At 45.3% G+C, this 20,032-nt stretch overlaps 2 protein-coding genes across 13 annotated transcripts in view; one reads left to right on the plus strand and one right to left on the minus strand.

Moving 5' to 3' along the window:
* The window catches only part of MTSS2 (MTSS I-BAR domain containing 2), a 331,653-nt gene that overhangs the window by 126,744 nt on the left and 184,877 nt on the right, over positions 1 to 20,032 (plus strand). The gene's annotated exons all lie outside the window — the stretch shown is intronic.
* Positions 14,926 to 20,032, minus strand: part of IL34 (interleukin 34) — an 851,078-nt gene continuing 845,971 nt past the window's right edge. The window contains exons 7-8 of the mRNA XM_085639839.1: positions 16,962 to 17,067; positions 14,926 to 15,048 (exon numbers count right to left, since the gene is read on the minus strand). Coding sequence (XP_085495965.1) covers positions 15,031 to 15,048; positions 16,962 to 17,067 — 124 coding nt within the window. The 3' untranslated portion in view covers positions 14,926 to 15,030. The remainder of the gene's footprint in view (positions 15,049 to 16,961; positions 17,068 to 20,032) is intronic.

Raw genomic sequence — 20,032 nt, forward strand, 5'->3', positions numbered from 1 at the left:
GCAGGCACCTTGGTTGCACTCTGGCAGGCTGGTGTAAGGTGCTGTCTACTCTGTGTACCTTGCGCACTGGCATTGACGTAGTAGGAATTAGTTGTAGGATTTTTTTTCACTTTTGCACAATTACGCCTAATTTCACAAAAATTGTTCAATATTGTGAGAAACGCAAAACCAACATTTAGTGCTGCATTTTAGCATGAAATGCGCATTTCGCGCAAAAATAATAGCATAAAATACACCAGTGCCATGAATAACAGCCATTTGCGTTGTTCTTGTGCTTCTGCACTAAAACTTTATAGTGAAGGCAGCGTAATTACATCACGTGGCATTATAATGAAATTCTCGAAATCACATGGGAATGTGCGGGACTAACTGAAAAGTTGCCGGGGCCGAATTATAGTAGGTGAAACGCAGCTGAGGACATATAGGTGTTATGTACAGATCGGGCCCCAATGCACACCCATGATTGGAATGCCTGAGGCTTAGAGGTATCGCTGTACATAGAGGTACCGTAAGCACCAAATGTTGCCTCAAAAGTGGTGACAATCACAAAAGCCCTTATTTTGCCCACATCCAATCTGCGAGCCTTGAATGCACTCATCTGGGAGTTCTATCTTGATCATTCTCAATGGCTTAATTTTTCAGATAAATCTGTGGTCCTTCACCATATTGTTGGGTGCGCTTCCATACATGCTCAGAATATGGAAGACAAATGCAAAAGGAACAATTGATGGACGGAATGCAGAACAATGTCATACATTCACCCCAGTACAGAGATTTGAGCCTAAATCCATCGTTTTTTTGCTCACCGTGCCATTCCAGTTTGAACCCCTCCTTGTGTTTGCAGAATATGGAAGAGCACACTGCTAATAGTACATGGCTGTGGAAAGCACCTGAGATTTTGAAGCCAATAGGAAGGTGGCTAGTACTGGTAAATCGCATGTAGCTGGTGGTCCTTTAACAGGGAAAAAGAGCATGGTGGAGTGGCGGATGGCACAATTTTTTTGGCCCAACAGTTCTATGTCGCTGACCCAGCAGACACAAAACAGACAAGCACACATTTTCAAGTAAATAACAAAACCTGTAGATTCTACGGTCAGTATTCAATACGTCAAGATTTTTCTACTTTACCCATACATATTCTTATTGTAAATGAAGAAGTGCATGTATGTATCCACAAGGAGTAAGCGGTGCTCACTGAAACGTGAGGGGCATAGCGGACACATGCCACGGGGCCAGATTGAAATCACATCCACCTTAAATATTTTGCCAGGGTAAATTCCTGCAATCTTAAATACACAGCAACGAGAAATAACAAAAAATAAATTCTGTGCAAGAGGAGATAACACGTATTGAACAGCATCAACATTGGTCTAGGAGCAATAAGCACATTGGGGCAGATTTACAAGCCCCTTGCGCCACTTTTGCGTCATGTTTCCCATGTTAAAAGTGGCGCAAGGGGCTTGTAAATCTGACCCATTATATGTAATGTGCCCGCTGATATGTTGTCTTTTTTATGCACCTGCATGCATATGTATTCTAATTTACTGCTACAAGAATAGCACCGCCATCTAAGAATAATAAACACGTTTTTTTTAAATGAGCACCATGTCATGACAGTTACATGTGTATGCGTGGTGACCCACACATTGATATACGTCATCACGCTGCGGAAGCCATTTTTCTTGTGTTTTTGTTCCCGATGCTGTTCTGCATTGGCAAAAAGCATTTTTTAAGTTTTCCCAATGCCAAACAGATTGGGGGGGGGGGGGGGGGGGGGGAAGCGCTGGCAAACCTAAACGTTAGGGTAATTGCACGGACAAACTCGACCTTTGTGAATGCTTGTCCATCGGTCGTCACTCAGCAGACACTTATTCTGTTCACACAACATCTCTTTGAAACCATCATTTGCTCAGAACAATGGGCGCTGCTACCACACCCTGTGAAAGTACCGATTAGTGGCAGGACGGTCCTTGCACTGTTTGAATTGTAGGCTTTATATAGTATTTCCTAACCCTGACGAGGTCAGCAGGGGTCTGTGGCGCGTCTTTTCTCTGAATTCTCAAATTATGTGGCACAGTTTATGGCCCGGTATTTGCCAAGCTCAGTAAAGATGTGAGGTGCAATGCATGGCACACGCCCAGTGCTCCACCCCTGCCCGCCCCACAAAAAACGTTACACCCGGCCTTTGGCTGTATGCTGCGTCCTCTGCGTGCACGGAATACCCCACTGCACGGGTAAAGTGAGGGGTCAAGTAGTTTGAGCACGTCATGCCCAGAGGTGGTATCTCAAGCTTTGTGCCTATGTGTCAAACTGACTCAAAATGATTGGCAAATCAAAGCTTTTTGGGCCCCCCTCACTCCTTAGCTCTGTCCTCCTTGACTGATGTATACAAAACTTGAGATGCCAGCCCAGGGCGTAAGGTGCTGTCCGCCATGTTTCATTCAGGTCCTTCAAATAAGCAAACTAGCACATTTCTCGTTTTTGTCAAATCCCCCCCCCCTCCCCCCCCCCCCTCCGTTTTTGCCCCACACTCACGGGAAGTTCTCTGTGACCAGCCTGCCTCCCAGGAGGAGAAGCTGTGCACTAAGTATGGCTACGGGGAGTGAGGGGGGCTGTAGCAACTACTGTTGGGCAGTAGTAGCATATCAATGATTTTATTGCCTGAAGATAATTTTTTCCTGTATGCTATCGAAAGTTATTCTTAATCTTATACCTTTTAAAGGTCAGCCGACCTCCCCTAAGTCAGGGTGCATCCAGTCTTAAGGTGTCCACTTAAGGTGTAGAACTAAACAAATCCGTATTTTGATCTCACAATCCTCCCCTCGTACCTGCTCTAAGCAACCCTACCTTCCCTTTCATCCAATCGCTGTTCACCGCAACTGACTGCACGTGCTGCCCTCTGGTGGACACGCTTGCTATATACTCCTGAAGAGAATGCGTGGCCAGCGACGCTGAGGATCACTACGTCAAGACCCTCATTCCACCGTGTTTTACTAATGAGACTGAGGGGTCGCGCTGCTGCTTCCGTCTGATGAGCAGGTGTGGAGCCGTTCTGAAATGCTTCTGGATTGGCCCTGGCCAGCCAACAATGGCGGCGGCTCTGCTCCTCCGGAAGTATACACGTTTATAGCCCATGTTTTCCACTCCGTCATTTCCTTCATATTGTAATATGTAGATTCTTTGCTGTTGCTCCTGGTGACTCAGACTGTTCCTTGTGGCTCTACTTTTTGCGCCCTAGGGATTCATACCACAATTCACAGATTTGGTCACTGTGCATGTTGAGACATACTGCACCCTGCTGTTTTGGTCACTCTGCCTGCGGACTCGTACATCCTGCTGCTTTGGTCACTGTGCCCACAGGGTCGTATTGTCTGCACATTGCTTTGGCCACTGTGCCTATGGGCTGATACTACACAGTATTACTTTGGTCACCCACATTTGGACTCATACAACTATTCTCTGCTTTGGTCACTGTGCCTATCAACTCAAACGACAACGCAGTGTTTTGGCCATTGGACCTGTGGCAAGACACTACACCCCAGTGCTTTGGTCAGTATACTTATGGACTCATACTACACACCACGGATCGGCTAGTTTGCTTATGGAGTCCTTCAATACCCTACTGTTTTGATCACTATGCACATGGACCATGCAGGACTTTATTGCTTTGGTCACTGTTCCTATGGACACAAACTGCACCACACTGCTTTGGTCACTGTGCCAATGGGCACAAACTGCACCCCACAGCTTTGATTACTGTGCCAGTGGACACATACTACACCCCACTGCTTTGGTCACTGGGCCAAGGGACTCACTGCAGAGTCCCATTCACTGGGGTGTATGTGGAGAGGTTTTGCTCTTTGTGGGCGTTGTGTTTACTTCTCCTATGGGTACTTAGTTCCTCTGTATCACTGCACATATGAAACGGCATGGCAGATTGCTGCTTCAGGGGCATGAAACGGCCCCACTGGTTTACCACCGCACACTCAGTCATTTCCCATTTGTTGTTGAAGCACTGCAGAGTTCACATACTTTGGAGCGCAGAAAACAGTAGTATGGATGACGACCGCCTGGCCCGCTCTATCAGACTGCACGGTTCATCATAAGGGAATTACATTTAATATGCAACAAGACTGACTAATGCTAAGAAGAAATAATTGGGTTTTTTTCAAAAGGTGACCATGGACCTTCTTTCTTCCATCCAATGAAGCCACTGGTATAGGGTGACCACTATCTTCCAGGCCATTGTGGAGTGTTTCCAATCCTAAACGTTTGTGAGATAACCCAGTGCATTCTGGGTCTTGTAGTCTTGCTCTGCTTTCATTGAACAAATTAGTGTGAGACACCTTGAAAACGTGATTTGTTCGTGAAAAGTTCAGGACTGAAGCCTGTGTTTAATGACATGGATTTTGCTTGGCCAGACTAGCCACAGTGGACCTTTCCACGTGCTCTACCCTGTGTTCACAGTGTGCACCTCTGTAAGCTGCCTCTTTAATCCCATCCTGCTGAATAAGTTAGTGCGACTGCTCTGCTTCCTGCATGTACCGGCAGGGTCACTTATTTTATGCAATTACTCCTGGAAAGATCCTTCTGAACATGATTAAAATAGAAAACCCGCAGTAGGGTTGCTGCTGTCATTAGAGACGAGCTTTGAAATGTATTCATATACCATATTGGCATTTTTGCAAAGAGCAATGCAGCTCTATGGGTTCTGAGACATGCTCTCATGGAAAGGCCAGGTGATGGACTGGAGTGAATTTGGAAAAGCTATAAAGATGCAAGTTGCTGTTGTGAGTACTTGGTACCTAAGCCTAGGCAACCTCTTCTGCCATCCACAGGTTTGAAGTGAGATCAAATATGGCATCTAAGAAGTTCAAAAACTACGTTCTGTGTTAGTTTTTAGGTCTTGTCTAGACAGCGCATGCGCTGTCTCTTCGAGGCATTTAGTTTACACACTGTGGTCTTTCAGCCTGCCCATAGCTTAATCATTGGGTTGCTTCAGCGTCACTCTCATTTCCTTTGTTCCAGTTTGTGAAGGCATGCCTATGATGCTGTTATACTGTATTGCTAAAAGACATTGACAATGCCAATAACCCTAGCATTGCCGCGACCTATTGGCTTTGCCAGTGCTTGTTTCTTTCAGTAAATACAGTCTAAGCAGGCAAACTAGAAAAAAAAGTGTGAAGGCAGGTGTTTACATCATCCAAAAAATGTTGACAATATATACATTGGCACAGTGCAATGGTTTTCAGAATAACTTATAATCTTGTTGCAGATGGTTACCTCGTCAGTCTTGCCACAGCCTGGTAACCCCTTTCTTAGCACCCCCAGAAAGGACCCACCCACAGCTAACATCAGCTTGAAAAAATCCGCTGACCTCTTGGCAAGGACAATATTGGACTCCGTGAAATAAAATAAATGGATAGTAGACTCACTCTAGCACTGGATCATATCACTACGTGTCTCGTGAAGTTGTGTCAGTAGCAACGGCCTTCGCTTTTTAGAAACAGCAGTGTATACAGATAGACGCGACAAAGAGGCAAGAGTACATCCTTGCTGGAAGCTCTGCTGGGTTTTGTCTGCCAAATACTCCAGAACTAAATTTAGAGTAGTAAATAAGGCTGGTTGACTATTTTGTGGAAAGTTGTACTTCCTAACAACTCAGAAGAGTGCAGCGGAAGGCAAAACATCTCTGAGTTAGCAGGCTGCAGGGCCAGGTGACCTCCCAATGGAATTGAAGGTGGCATGGTAGCTTCAGATGGGCAGTACTGCATTCCTGGACAGTCAGGATTTCATTACTACTGCATGGTATGTGAGATAAACCTGATACAGAACAGGTCCGTGGCTGATTGTGGCTTTTTCGTAATCTTCATACCCAAACTAGTCAGCAAACCTTTGTAGGTCTGGTTTACACAGCATTTGTGAAGCCCTGCGTTTACGTGTTGGCACGTAATAGCCAGAACTATTGGCTTTGCCAGTGCTTGTTTCTAGCGATGCTGTGATTGCATGTTCTAGGACTGATTCGTCCGGGGCTCGCCAGATTTGGCCGCTAACAAATTAATTCTACTAGATATGAGAATACCATACACAATCCTTTCACAATTAGAACCCAGTATTTTCAGCAGTGGACTCGTCGGAGGGCACCAGAGAAGGTGCATCCTTCTCCTGATGAAACCAAATGGAGGGGGGAATGTCTGAGTGCCTTTATTCCACTGGTGCACTGATGTATCTTCAGTTCAGAGCACTAATCAGCAATGGCTATTAAAGCCAAATCACTAATTAAGTGCATGAGACTGTGTTGCTGCATGATGTCAGTTTTGTTTGCATTGTAACAGTGCCTGTAGCCCTCTCTTTAGAGTATGTGATGCATGGCACAGTATTTAATTGGGTATTCATAGAACCGTGAATTTCAGCATATGCGGAGGCAAGATATGATTGCCTATGGAGGATTTCAAGAGCTCAGAAAGAGCCTAGAGGCAAAATGTTCACAATCTGGTTAGCAATCTGCGGTTTGTTGTCAGTAGCAATCTCTTCTTCATTCCTCATGTGAACTCAGTCAACAAATGTGCCTTCCGCCATTTTTACTTGCTTCAGGGTATCTTCTTGTTGCTCCTGGTCCTCCGAAAGATAGATGCGATACAGGAGATGCAGATATCTCGCCTGGACTACTATAACAGCATCGTGGCTGGTTCCCCCAATAACTTGCTTCAAAGAAAGCAGAGTGCTCAAAATCAAGCAAAAGGGCTCAGCTCATTTGAGTCACAAACAGGGCCAGACTGGCCGAAGCGGGCACAACTGGTTTTGGACCGGTGGGGGCCGTTTTTGTTACTGTGGGCCGTTCTTTTGCGTTCCCAGTGTGGCCCTGGTCACAAAGCTTACAACACTCTAATCCTCAGATCACTTACATTTGCTTCATATCAAAGAAAGATCACACTTAAAACATTCGGGCAGACAGGGCTTTAAGTGTGCCGGGCCTGTCCGGGTCTGAGCCCAAGCAGTTATTTTCAGGGGGCCTCGAAACGGGTCTCTATCAGGCTCTATTTTCGGGCCTCGCAAAGCCCTGCATTGCTATTTGAGTTGCTATGTGCTGCTGTTTGGTGATCTCTTTATGAGCTACTGATTCCACGCTGTAATTGTATCAGCATAGTGCAGTGCGCTAATTTGACCAAACAATTTGAAGATCATAGCCACGCTGCATTTTAAACTGAGAAACGTTCCCTAGTGGCGGAATAACAGACTGCACTGCATTCAAAAATCCGTACACTGTTCATCCATTGTCAGTGACCTGGACGGATTCAAAGCACTTCCGGCACAGTCATTTGCGCTCCAGTTGCATCACGTTTAGAAAAGCTCTCTGCTGTGCTGACCTTTGCTTTCCTACAATATGTGAACATCCCGTCATGTTCTCTTCTCACCAAATCGAAACAAACTCGAGTTCTAGGAGCAGCCAAAGATGCTGACGGCATTAGTGCCACAGGCACATTGAGCCCTGTGTATTTAGCATCACGCCAGTAAGCAAGAGCTGTATTGGAACCTTTCCGAGCTGTGCAGGAAGAGTTTGACTAGGGTTGGTACCTGTTCCAATGAAACAGACCATGCGTTGACGTTTTGAGATTCTGGAATGGCCAGAACCTATAATTGATTGATTGATTGATTAAATCTATGTTGACACCTATTTTTTTGGTCTCAACCTACTGGCAGTTTTTAGTTGTCTGTTGTCGAAAACCTGTTGTGGACAATACAAATAGTGTGGGCTTGGGGCCAGCCCATTGCTTACCATTGGTTGTCTTCCTTGTCACTCTCTTGCTTGTTCATTATACAGTGGCTTTACATCCTGTTCTTGAGTCAGTCCCTTCCTTTGGAGCACAGGTTCTTTGCCATCCTTTTGATTAGATGACTTTTATCCTTCCACTCACATCAGGAAACTACTTTTTTCTTTTGCCTTTACAACTTAATGGACTGCATCAGTTTTCTTTTTTTTTTCTTGGACTGCAGTGAGAGCATGCACATCGGTGTGCGCATGCTCATTTTGCTCACTAATGAAAATAACTGCCGGTGCTCAGACCCAGACAGACCTGGCCCACTTAAAGCCCTGCTTGTAGTGATTGCCCCTACAGTAAGGCACATGTCAATAAATGTGCATATTGCACCTCTCATCTTTTCCTCTCTTCCCGTCCGCCAGGTGAGCCATGTTGTAGGAGGAAGGAAAATCCTTTAAAGAGAGCCATTTTCTCTCTGGATTTCCCTTCTCTTTTTGCAGCGCAGGAGCAACGTCGTCGCCGTGGTGCCAGCCTTGACATCGTGGGATGATTAGAAGAGAGATGACCACAGGCAGACTGCTTCAGCACGACCCTGCTCTGACCTTTCACACTGGTCGTCAAAGCTGCAGTGTAATCCAGCAACAAGTGAAGCACAGAGAGAGGAATTAGTCTGCGTGATCCTGCCCCAGCCCTAACACAACGCTAGTTATCTTGATTTAGACCATGCCCCTACTTGGATAGGCCACACCCCTTTAAGAGGTTTGTCCTGCCCCTTTTAGAGCACCCCCAGTTTTTCTTTCCCACTTAAAGCCCTGGAGGCAGACTTAGTTTTAGTACAACGGGGCTCAGCAACAAACATGTATATTAAAAATGTCCGCCTGCTGTTGTGACGCACACACCCTTTGCTCCATGGCGCTGTGATGTGTGCGTGCTGTCTAGCATACAGTTTGTACTGGAATCGTACCCTTTCAGTACAAAATCCTACGCCTTGGCAATTCTGAAACATTTCACACCTATTAAACGCTGCATCCCATCACAGCAGCACCTCTCCATTCACTCAACAAGGCACCAAAACACTTCCCACATAGGCTCCCCGGCAATACAACACCTTCCAAGCAAGTCCTTTGGTAGCATGCGGCTCATGCGATGATGTGTTTCTGTGCCCCCAGCTGGGATGTGAAGCTCTACATAAACGCAACAGTACAGTTCAACACATCAATGATGGAGATTGATTCTGATGCAACCGCCAACAGAATTCTTGTTGTGCACAACGTGAGGGTTCAAGTAGTCATGTGATTAAAAGAGAGGTTGTAGTCGGAAGTTCTGGCAGTGCGCATTAAACGAGATGGTCTATTTGTTCCTGAATTACAGTGATGTCAGGGTCTTCATATGCTTCACTGAGTATGTTAGGATCTTTCACTTTTCAATATTCCCTTGGCTGAAGTGATATATGATCCTCTGTTCCTGCTGATTCCTCACTGGGACCCCTGGCGTTCATGTCTATCTACAGGTGATGTCGCTCGAGAGGGGTATGATGCTGCGTGAACTGTCCTGGTCACTTTGAGGATTAGATCCGGGTCGCTGGTAATGACGCCCTTGAACAGCACAAAATGGAAGGTAGAGAATGGTTGAATTATTCTCAGCCGCTGTGAAAAACTCTTCCATTCCATTGTCTTTAACTTGTCTGTGCTGTTACAGTTAAGGACCAACCATGTACAACAAATTCGTTTTCGTCTTTTCCCAAAAGATTTAGTCCGAAATGAGCTGCTGCGTCACGTCGCCTCTGAATGGGAACAGAAGCAACTCCAGGCCGGTCTCAGTATAAATGGGCCTCATGAGTGAGGGGCAGCTTGAGTCTTCTGGCATAGACAGCATAGGAACGCTCATCTGGGCATGGCCATTGTACCTGAGGAGACATACATGGACATCTCAGAAAGCGATGGATTAAATGTTTCAATTAGTCTGCCACATCTGGGGTTGGTTCTGCTCCTAGACAGGGGGGATGTGCCACAGCGGCACTCAGGACTGGCTTAAGTGCCGGTGGCGCCCGGTGCGACAGTTTGTTGACGCCCCGCCCCATCCATGGTGGACGTGGTGACCACCTCCACCACGGGTTCCCTCACCACCACCTTTAACAGTGCCCCTCAAGGCTCCATAACCACTCTCTTTCAGATGCATTTAATTAATTATATAGCGTCACTCATACCAGTGTAGGGTGTCAGAGCACTTTACATCACACACACTACACAGAGACAATCAATCATACATGTGTAAATCAGCATATAGGAAATGTTACAGAAGCCGGAGGACTACAAGGTGTAAGAGTCCCATGTCATCCATACTAGTAGGTAGTATGGTTTAATAATGCTTAGTCTGGAGAAGTACAAACGCAGAACTGTAAAACAGAACACTATAGTTTGGGGTTCTTTTTAATAATAAGAATCGATTTCTACCCAGACGAACCCTTTTTGCAACATTAATCTATGCCCTCATTTGTACTTTGAAGTGTGCATATAGTTCTTTGTTGACAGTTATTAATTCACTGTTCTATATTAGGATTTTAACGTATAAACTGCAAGCAGTAACCCACTGACCTATTTACATTAAATGCTCTTTGTGATCTGCATGGTGCACGTTCTTTGCAGCAGCCACATTAATCCTCTGCTATTTTATGATCAGTCAAATCCTCAACCAGACAAAACGCCCATCTCTCTCCAGTAAGAACATTAATCACTGGAGTTATCTGGACATTTTTATTGTTGCCTGGAGATTGCTGGAGGCAAGGAACGCGGCAGCAGGTGCTTTAAAAACCAAAATAAACCTGCAAACACGGCACCCCCTGAAGTAAGCACCCGTTACAGAGGCACCGGTCACACCGCCCTAGAGCCGGCCCGGCGGCACTGCTTGGACTGTCCCTTTTGTTGAACAGGCGGGGCTAAGAATGGTTGGAATGTGGCTGGACCCTGAAGTCAGCACCCTGTGCGGTGGCACCGGTCGCACTGCCCTAGAGCTGGCCCAGCGGCACTGCTTGGACTGTCCCTTTTGTTGAACAGGCGGGGCTAAGAATGGTTGGAATGTGGCTGGACCTTGAAGTCAGCACCCTGTGCGGTGGCACCGGTCGCACTGCCCTAGAGCTGGCCCAGCGGCACTGCTTGGACTGTCCCTTTTGTTGAACAGGCGGGGCTAAGAATGGTTGGAATGTGGCTGGACCCTGAAGTCAGCACCCTGTGCGGTGGCACCGGTCGCACTGCCCTAGAGCCGGCCCTCCAGAGGGCCTCATCCTTGAAGCCTCTCTGCTGCTCGCACTGCAAGATGCCTGCGCCTAGCACGGGAGCTCCTATCGACACAGCAGTGTCTGCCACTTCCCTTATCATCGTCTGCCCTCAGACGGTTCCAAGGTCTCTCTGACTCACTCAAGATGTCTGTCTGGGCCACGAGCTGCCATCGCCTGAAGCTGTCAGCAACGGCGTAGCAAGGGTGCCAGGGCCATAGTGCAGACAAGGAAAACGAGCCCCTTGACTGCTGCTTGACTAGTAAAATACAGCAATAATCAGGGCTCAGTGGGCCCCTCAGACATGTGGGCTCCGGTGCTACTGCACCTGCTGCTCCATTGTTAGACCCCCGCCCCGTTTCCGACTGTTAGGATGAGGAAAAGCCTGTCGGGTGGTGGCCATTTGCATCGGGAGGAGACCGTGGTAGAGGGAGTGTAGAGTGCAGTGGGGTGAGATTCTGCAGTCTTCACCTCAACGCACCAGAAAGTAGTTTCATTAAAACAGACAGAATCCTTCCTCAGAGACTCCAATCACTGATCAACTACACAGAGCCCGAACCAGCTCACTCTGGGACCACGTTCACGAGCACATACACCATTTCATTCATAACTGGAACATGGTTTCATTTAATTATAGTGCTGTATTCAAACATTGGTCTGTTGTTTTACCCAAGGAGAGCACTGCACTGATGTTGGATTTTGAACTTTGGCTGTTTCTGTCTCAAATATATATACACGTGCAGGGTTGGATTGGGATTAAAAAATAGGCCCGGGCACCCTACAAAACAAGCATTTGCAATGCAATAGGTGTCGCATTTGCAAGAGGTTCAGCTATTGGCATTTTAAATGACAATGCTTTTCATTTACCTAGTTTGCTAATTAACACATCAATAAAAGGCATTATCGTTTACAATGCTAATCGCTCAAACTCTTGTAAATGCGAGACCTATTCGAAGAAGCCGACTGCTTGGCGCGCTCAATGTTGCAGGAAAGCATGTCGTGTCTGCAGTAGGAGAAACTCATTAAAGAAAATAGTGCTTACAGACTAAAAAAAATGTACAGAGTAACAACAAAAGTAAAAGGGTGAGTCCTAACAGGAGGTTACAAATGAAGACAAGGCGGTACTAAGGAGGGACTAGCAAGCCTATTACGAATCAGAAGCCAGCATTTACAAAGGGCAATGACACAAGCCAATGAAAAATATGGCCAGAGAGTGGGTGGGGATTTAATTCCATGCTCCAATACAGCATGATGCAGAGCAGCACATGCGCTGCCCAGGCTCGACCTAAAAAGTGGCCCCCATTTGAGGACTGCGCTTTTCTTCTGCAAAACACTGCTTCCATGTTTTAAGTATTATGAAGGGGGTGGGGAACACTTCTCTAAAAGAGGCATGTGTGCCTAACTTCGCTGTAATATAACAAAATGCAAATGTTGCCAGGATTCTTTGTGCACGGATTAGTTTACAGTTGTGAACCACACCTGACCATAAGAGAGGCCACTTCTACACAATCTGCCTACATTAACGGGCTGGCAGAGGGAGAGACTGGGAATGACACCTCCGCCCGTTGGTAAAAGGGAGGTAATAGATGCCCTTCTGCCTCCAGATAGGCTGCTCAGGCACCCACTGGGCTGTTGACAGAATGTGAACAGCACAGACACAGCCCAAATGGCCATCCCACAGCTGCAACTCCGATACCAGTCCCTCGCCCATTGCCCGAGTGCCCGCCTTACCAATCCGACCCTGTACACGTGCAATTTTTAAGAAATAATAGGTGCTAACAACACGTGAATACCTTTAGCAGCATAGAGTGCAGCAGTTCAAAGCACCCTCCTTTGCTGGAGTCCACGTGCCACCAACAACCACAGAGTCACCATCAGCACATTCCGCGGCAGTGTGGCACACCCGCTGTCTTCTGTGGGTTGAGGGGGCGCGGGGGTCTGGGTGTGGGAATGTTAGCGGCCAGGAACTGTTACAGTTGAGTGGGTGACGAACCTGATGCAGTGTGAAATGGGTTCTGTGAGAGGGAAACACTACATATGATTTGAGAAGGGCATCAAGTTTGTTTGAAGTCGGGCTGAGGGCAGGGCACTAGGTATATTTGGAGTGAGGTAGGGGGTTGGGCAGTAGTTTTTTTTTTTTAAACTGGGCGGAGGGAGGACACCATGTTTATTGTAAGTAGAGGTAAGGGTATGTTTAAAGTTAAGCGGAGGGCAGGGCGCGAGGTGTGTTTTGAGTATGGCTAAGGGTAGGGCAGTACCGTATGTTTAAAGTTGGGCTGAGGAGGGCAAGGTATTTTGCAAGTATGGGTATGGGTAGGGCAGTACCGTATGTTTAAAGTTGGGCTGAGGAGGGCAAGGTATTTTGCAAGTATGGGTATGGGTAGGGCAGTACCGTATGTTTAAAGTTGGGCTGAGGAGGGCAAGGTATTTTGCAAGTATGGGTATGGGTAGGGCAGTACCGTATGTTTAAAGTTGGGCTGAGGAGGGCAAGGTATTTTGCAAGTATGGGTAAGGGTAGGGCAGTACCGTATGTTTAAAGTTGGGCTGAGGAGGGCAAGGTATTTTGCAAGTATGGGTAAGGGTAGGGCAGTACCGTATGTTTAAAGTTGGGCTGAGGAGGGCAAGGTATTTTGCAAGTATGGGTAAGGGTAGGGCAGTAGGTATGGCGCACCAACACTCGCACATACTTGGAAACCAGAATTAATTTTTCATCATCAAATTTTGACCACGAACAATATAGAGACAAATAGTAAAGGGAGAAAGAACAAAGAGAAAATAGGAAAACAGTGATAAAGGAGGGATGGAAAAAGAGCATTTGAGAGTAAAATAGACTGGAAGTGTAGAAGGGCAGACGCATGAAGTGGTATCAAGAATAGGCATTTATTTTTAATTAAGCATTGGGTACTGGTTATGTTTCCTAAAATATAAAGTGCATCATTGCTATAGTTTATCAGGATCCAGACCACCTGAGGAACATGGCCATATTACTGTAGATAGTTTACAGATGCAATCCATTACATAGTCACAGAACTCTATTTCCTGGTTATGGCTATTGTTGTGGCACTTTATCTCTCAAATGAATAGTAGAGATTTTTTTACCTTAGGGTTTGTGTATTTCTGAAGTTGTTCCATACAGGTAAATGACCTGTCGATGGGGATCACATTGTTGATTTGTTTTATGCTCATGAATGGACTTTATTTGGTCTGTGTCTGGTTAGAGATTAGTTGTCATTCAGGAACTGCCATGTTCCATATTAAGTCTTGCAAGATTTTCACTACTATAAGTGAATCCTCTACCATTTTAGGGCAATTGCAGAGACAAGACTTTATAAGAAAATTGTAGGTTGAGGGGTCAAAGTAGGAGGGGGCTCTTGGAAAAGACACTCCCAGTCTTTTTTTTTAATTTAACACGAAAACAACAGTTCCTGGAAGGTTATTGGTGACCTTGAGATGCATCTTTAACTGACCAAACTACAGAGGGATAACTCTTCGATCAAGCTCAGGCAAAGTGGTCAAGAGAGTCATCCTGAACAGAATGAAGGTACAAGTCAGCGCTCAGTTGTGAGACCAGCAAGCTGGCTTCCGTAAAGATAGATCCTGCACAGACAAGACTGCAATACTGCACATCATCATTGAGCAGTCAATGGAATGGAACTTCCCCCTCTATGTCAACTTCATCAACTATAGGAGGGCATTCGACAGTGTGGACAGAGAGACCCTATGTAAACTCCTCCATTACTATGGTGTAGCAGATAAACTTGAAACAATCATCAGGAACTCTTACGAGGGAATGACCTGCAAGATAGTCCATGGAGGACAACTCATGGGACCCTTCCAAGTGAGGACCCGAGTCTGCAACGATTGTTTGCTCGTGTCCTTTCTCTTCCTGCTGGCCGTAGACTGGATCATGACGATATCCACAGCATGGAGAAGAAGAACAGGATCCATTGGATGAATTGGATGCAGCTTGACAACCTGGTTTTTGCAGATGACCTGGCCCTACTCTCTCATACCCATCTGCAGATGAAAGAGAAGACCATCAGTGTGGCAGCCACATCAGCACAATTTGACCTCAACATCCGAGAGGGGAAAATCTAAGATCCTGAAGGCTAACACAGCACAACTGCAGTCACTCTTGCAGGAGATGCACTGGAAGAAGTTGAGACCTTCACCTACCTCAGCAGTGTCATCAAGCAGGGCAGCACAGACGATGGCAACAAGGCAAGAATCGACAAAGCAGGGGCTAGTTTCATTTAGCAAAAGGAGATCTGTAGCTCTTAGGACTTAACACTGCAAATCAAGATCAGGCTTTTTAACACCAACGTAAAATTGGTCCTTCCAGATGGTGCAGAAACTTGGGAAACAACAGTGACCGCCACAAACAAAGTACAGACCTTCATCAACACCTGAGTACAATCCTCCACATAGGCTGGCCAAACACCATCAGCCAAAACGACCTATAGCAGCATACTGCCCAGCTCATTGCTTTTGAAGAAATCCTGAATATACTCTGGGGCAGGATAGGTCATTCCCTCCACAAGCAGCATCAGACACCACCAGGAAAGCCCTAACCTGGAACCCTCAAGGGAAAAGGAAAAGAGGAAGGCCAAGAAACAACTGACGCGGAGTCCTTGAGACTGACTGCAAGGAAATGGCTTACACCTGGAATCAGATTGAAAGAAAAGCCCAGGACAGGTATGGCTGGACAGGCCTGTTTGATGGCTATACCCCAGGAGGGCTAGCAGACATAAGTAAGAAAGTAGTCAGGTGCATCTTTTTGAAAGAGAAGAGAGTGAGTGTCCTGTACTGTGAAGCCAAGCAATTACACAGACAGAGAGGAAAAGAAACAAGCCTTCTATCCGGGGTGCCTGCTAGTTGAAAGAAATGTAAGTGTGTGGCAATTGCTTAATCAGAAAATCTGGATGTTGCTTGGCAGACAGTGTATGGTTTTAATTGATGGAGTCACTTGAAGCTTCATGGTGACAAAAATGTATTCTTTTTGAGAGGTAATGTAACAGTGTTACCAGCTGAGTTCTGAAGCGCATTCTTCTAATGTAAACTTATAATAGAAAGGTTTTCACCAGCTACGGTCTGATTGTGTATTACCAAGCATATATATTTTGGAAACACTTTTAGCTGAAATAGTAAATCTCTATGCACATTTTGTGGTAGCCTGTTTTATACTGTGTGCAATACCATTTTAAAACAATAGCCTGCATAATTACAGTGCTTTCAGTTGCAGGCTGGTATTGTAGCAGTGTAAATACATATTTTATTCCTCACTGCGACAATCAGAGCTAAGTTCTGTGACTGTCTTGTTTCATACACAGACATCTACAGTGATCGCATTAACCAACCGAGCTTTCATAAAATAAAAGATTGCATTTCCCACCGATTACTTCAACTTGCATTTATTTGTAATTTAAAGTGTGCGTGTTATATTATATATGTTTTTACAGGGAGGTGAAAGGCAAAACAAAATACCTGCAGAATATTTTGTTATTTTTAGCCATGTATCTGTCCCCGCCCCACACTCATTGATCATCCCCACCATTACACTCAGGTTCACTGTTCCCATCCTATTTTATGCACTTCAACTGCTAGGTTCAATACTTGCTGTGTACAGTACAACTCCCTGCTATGGTAAGATCAGGTTACATTAAGGTACTAAAGAGTTCTTTGGTATCAGTGAGACTGAGACTCAGCACACACACACACACACACACACACCACACACACACACACACGCACGCACGCACGCACGCACGCACGCACGCACACACACACACACACACACACACACACACACACACACACACACACACACACACACACACACACATACAAACACACACTAAAACACTTCATATTGTTGGTATACACAGCAGACATGACTTTACAGCAGTGCACCTGATGAAACAGACACAAACCTTGTGGTGGTTTCCAGGGATCTGGGCTGGGGTGGGATTTAAGGTGGCCACAATACAGAGGAAGAGCGTTGGCTGTGTTCTGTTTCCATATCCCACCAGAACCTGCCTGGAGAGAGATCAAGAGAGTGATGTAAACTAAACAACTAGATCATTATAAAATGACCGAGCTGTGTAAACAAAATAGAGCTCTGTGACGTCAGAATAAGAATGCTATATTTATATTGATCTTTTTATAATACCACAACTTGACTAAGATCCCATTTTACCAGCTGAGAAAATATTACCATATTAAGCCTTTCTGGTATCCCCTAGGGGTTTATACTATGAAGACATTATAACATAGCAGAGAGCCTTTATCCTGCAGATGCAGTTGGTGGGTTCTGTATCTGTGACCGTCCAGTGGCTGAAGGTTCTGTTCGAAGCAGCAGGCTTACTGTATACTGTAGTTTTTATAGATACTGGTGCCTCTACTAAAGGGGGCTGTGAAATAGGAGGAACATTGATGAGACATGTTGTCAGCTTAGCCACCATGGGTTCTGTGATGTCAACCACAGAACTCCTGGCTATAAAAGGGTGTTTCCACAATAACTCTTTGTGTGGCACCTTCCCTGGGATAGGGAAGACGCAGTGTGTCTTTTTTGTACACTTTTCTGGCTTTCAAGGAGTTCGTACTACCATGTGCCAGATAACAGTTAAATATTGGTAATTAGAAACAAGTATTTGCAAAGGCAGTAGGTCTCACCTATAAAATGTGGGTGCTAAGCTATTGGCTATGCCAATGCTTGTTTGTAAAACATTATTTTTTTAAAAATGGGGAAAAAATCAAAATAATGAATGAAAAGCTAACAAATGTATTAAGGTATCCACATTGAAGTCAATGTATTTCCAATATTTATAAATGGTACATTTTTTCAATGTTCCCATATCCAGCCACACAGAGGTTAAAAAAGTATCTTGCATTTGATTAATTTAAAAAATAACGCAGAGGGCTACTTGCAGGTACTTAGAAGATTACAGGTGTCTGAGACAGTCTTTAAGGAGCTTTTCGAATTTACAACAAAGCCCTTGCAATTTACTTTTCCCATCATTATTAACTGGAATAAATGCTCTGGCCATTTGGTGCTCTGCAGCAGCCTGTGAGGCATATGCAGGCTGAGTGACCGCAGCAGCCTGTCCCCACCCCCCAATTTCCCAGTGGTATAAATACTGCCCTGGTGTGTCAAAGCCTGCACTTTCATGCTGCACACGTGAGATAAAAGGATACCAACTCAAAAAAATCTGCTCTTTAGCTAAGACTGGCAAAATATCACTGTTGCTGTGCATTTACAGATGTGCTGAGGGCGATGGTGTGGCAACATCGAGAGCCTGGGAGGGGCGGGAATGTGAGGTAGGAATTAGCATTCGGGGTAAAAGAACAAGAAAACACATGCACTCACATGGAGTGCTGATGTGAGCGGTTTGATGATACAAGCCATCCAGTCAAAAGGATGGTAAAGAAACTATGCTCCTAGTGAAGACCGAAGAGGAAGGAAAGCCATTGAATAAGACTAAAGCAAATGAGATTGACAAATCCAACAAATCATATGTGTGGACTGACCAAGAGCTAACTATAAGTATTGGTATTGTACAAAATAAGTCTATAGCAACCAACAACAATCTGTCTGAAGCAAGACCTAAAAAGTAGTTCTCTGTGGACCAACTGTTTCCTTTTAACAGCACTCATTATGTTTCTTTATAAATTTGTAGGAGCTTGAAAGTTAGAAAAGTAGCATTCCCCATGTTACCCACAGCCACAATACCACCTTTTATTACGCTAGAGGTGGAACCTGTCGATATGGACCTTTACAGGGAGGTTTTAGGCTTTGCTGATTCCCAGCCAAAGCTCTCAATAATGCACAGTAGAAAGCGGAGATGCCTTCAATTACAACTCTATGAGCTGAAGACAGGCATCTCTTAATGATGAGTAAGAGATGGTGATAGCACCTCTACATCGAAGTTAGAGTCCCTCTGAGCGCTCCTATTTTGAAGCATTCTATAGTAATCAATAACTGTGCTACCCTCGACCCCAGGGGCTGTGTGGTGTCAATATTTGCATCACCTAAGAAGCCTACTTTGCCATCGGCCAGGCTCAGAGAGATCAACACCTTGGAACTGGGGGAATTGTGGAGGAACCCTTGTGAAGATGATTCTCACCAAGGCCCCCAGACAGCGTTGTCAAACATTGATGGCCGGAAGAGGAAATCTTTGGGTGTAAGTTACGCATATTGAGAACCTGATGTTAAACAGGAACTATGTCTACAATTTTAATAATGCGAAGAATACTTTCCCTAAAATGGTGCACTGATCTCCATCTCGCCTTGGCGGTCACAGGGGTTGCCGAAGGAGAACGGTCTAATATATTCATGCTTTTGCAGGTACAAGTCAGTGGTGCCGCTCTGAGGCAATTTTAATTTCCCATCAGACAGTCACAGAGGAACATGTTTTTTTATGCCCTGGCACAACAGTGCAGCTGTCACCAGACAATTATATGAGCATCACTAGAGAAGGGCTGTGGCTCGGCCCACATGTTGGGAGCCAGGAGTACATGTTTTGATTGGGCAAAAGTTGTGTTCTTCAACAAAACAAAAGGCTTGTCCTCAAGGTCTACCCTGCTGTGATCATTTTGTTTATTTATCCAGCTGCCTAAGCTTGAACTTTCAGAGGCATGCACATGACATTGGAATGCCATTAAAATGTCTTAGATAACTAGAAAATGTATATTGCTTTTCTCTGGCAGCAGCACAGATGGAAGGAGGGCAGTTAGTAACCTACATGGATTTTTTATGTTTGGCTTGACAGTGCAACTGTCATCTGACCTTTAACCTACACCAACATTTGTCTACAGTTCTTTGCTTCCACACCAATAAGTATCAATTCCCATGCTATTTACCTGTAATGCTTCACATTACCATACAACATTAAATTAAAGCCAGACCTATTTGGATTGCCAATGCTTGTTGCTGTTCTTGTGACTCCCCCGACATGGTATTTAGGCATCGGCATGATTTACGAAGCCGTGAGTACACTCCCAC

Source organism: Triturus cristatus, chromosome 12, assembly GCF_964204655.1.
Source record: "Triturus cristatus chromosome 12, aTriCri1.1, whole genome shotgun sequence".
In the NCBI taxonomy this organism is placed as follows: domain Eukaryota; kingdom Metazoa; phylum Chordata; class Amphibia; order Caudata; family Salamandridae; genus Triturus; species Triturus cristatus.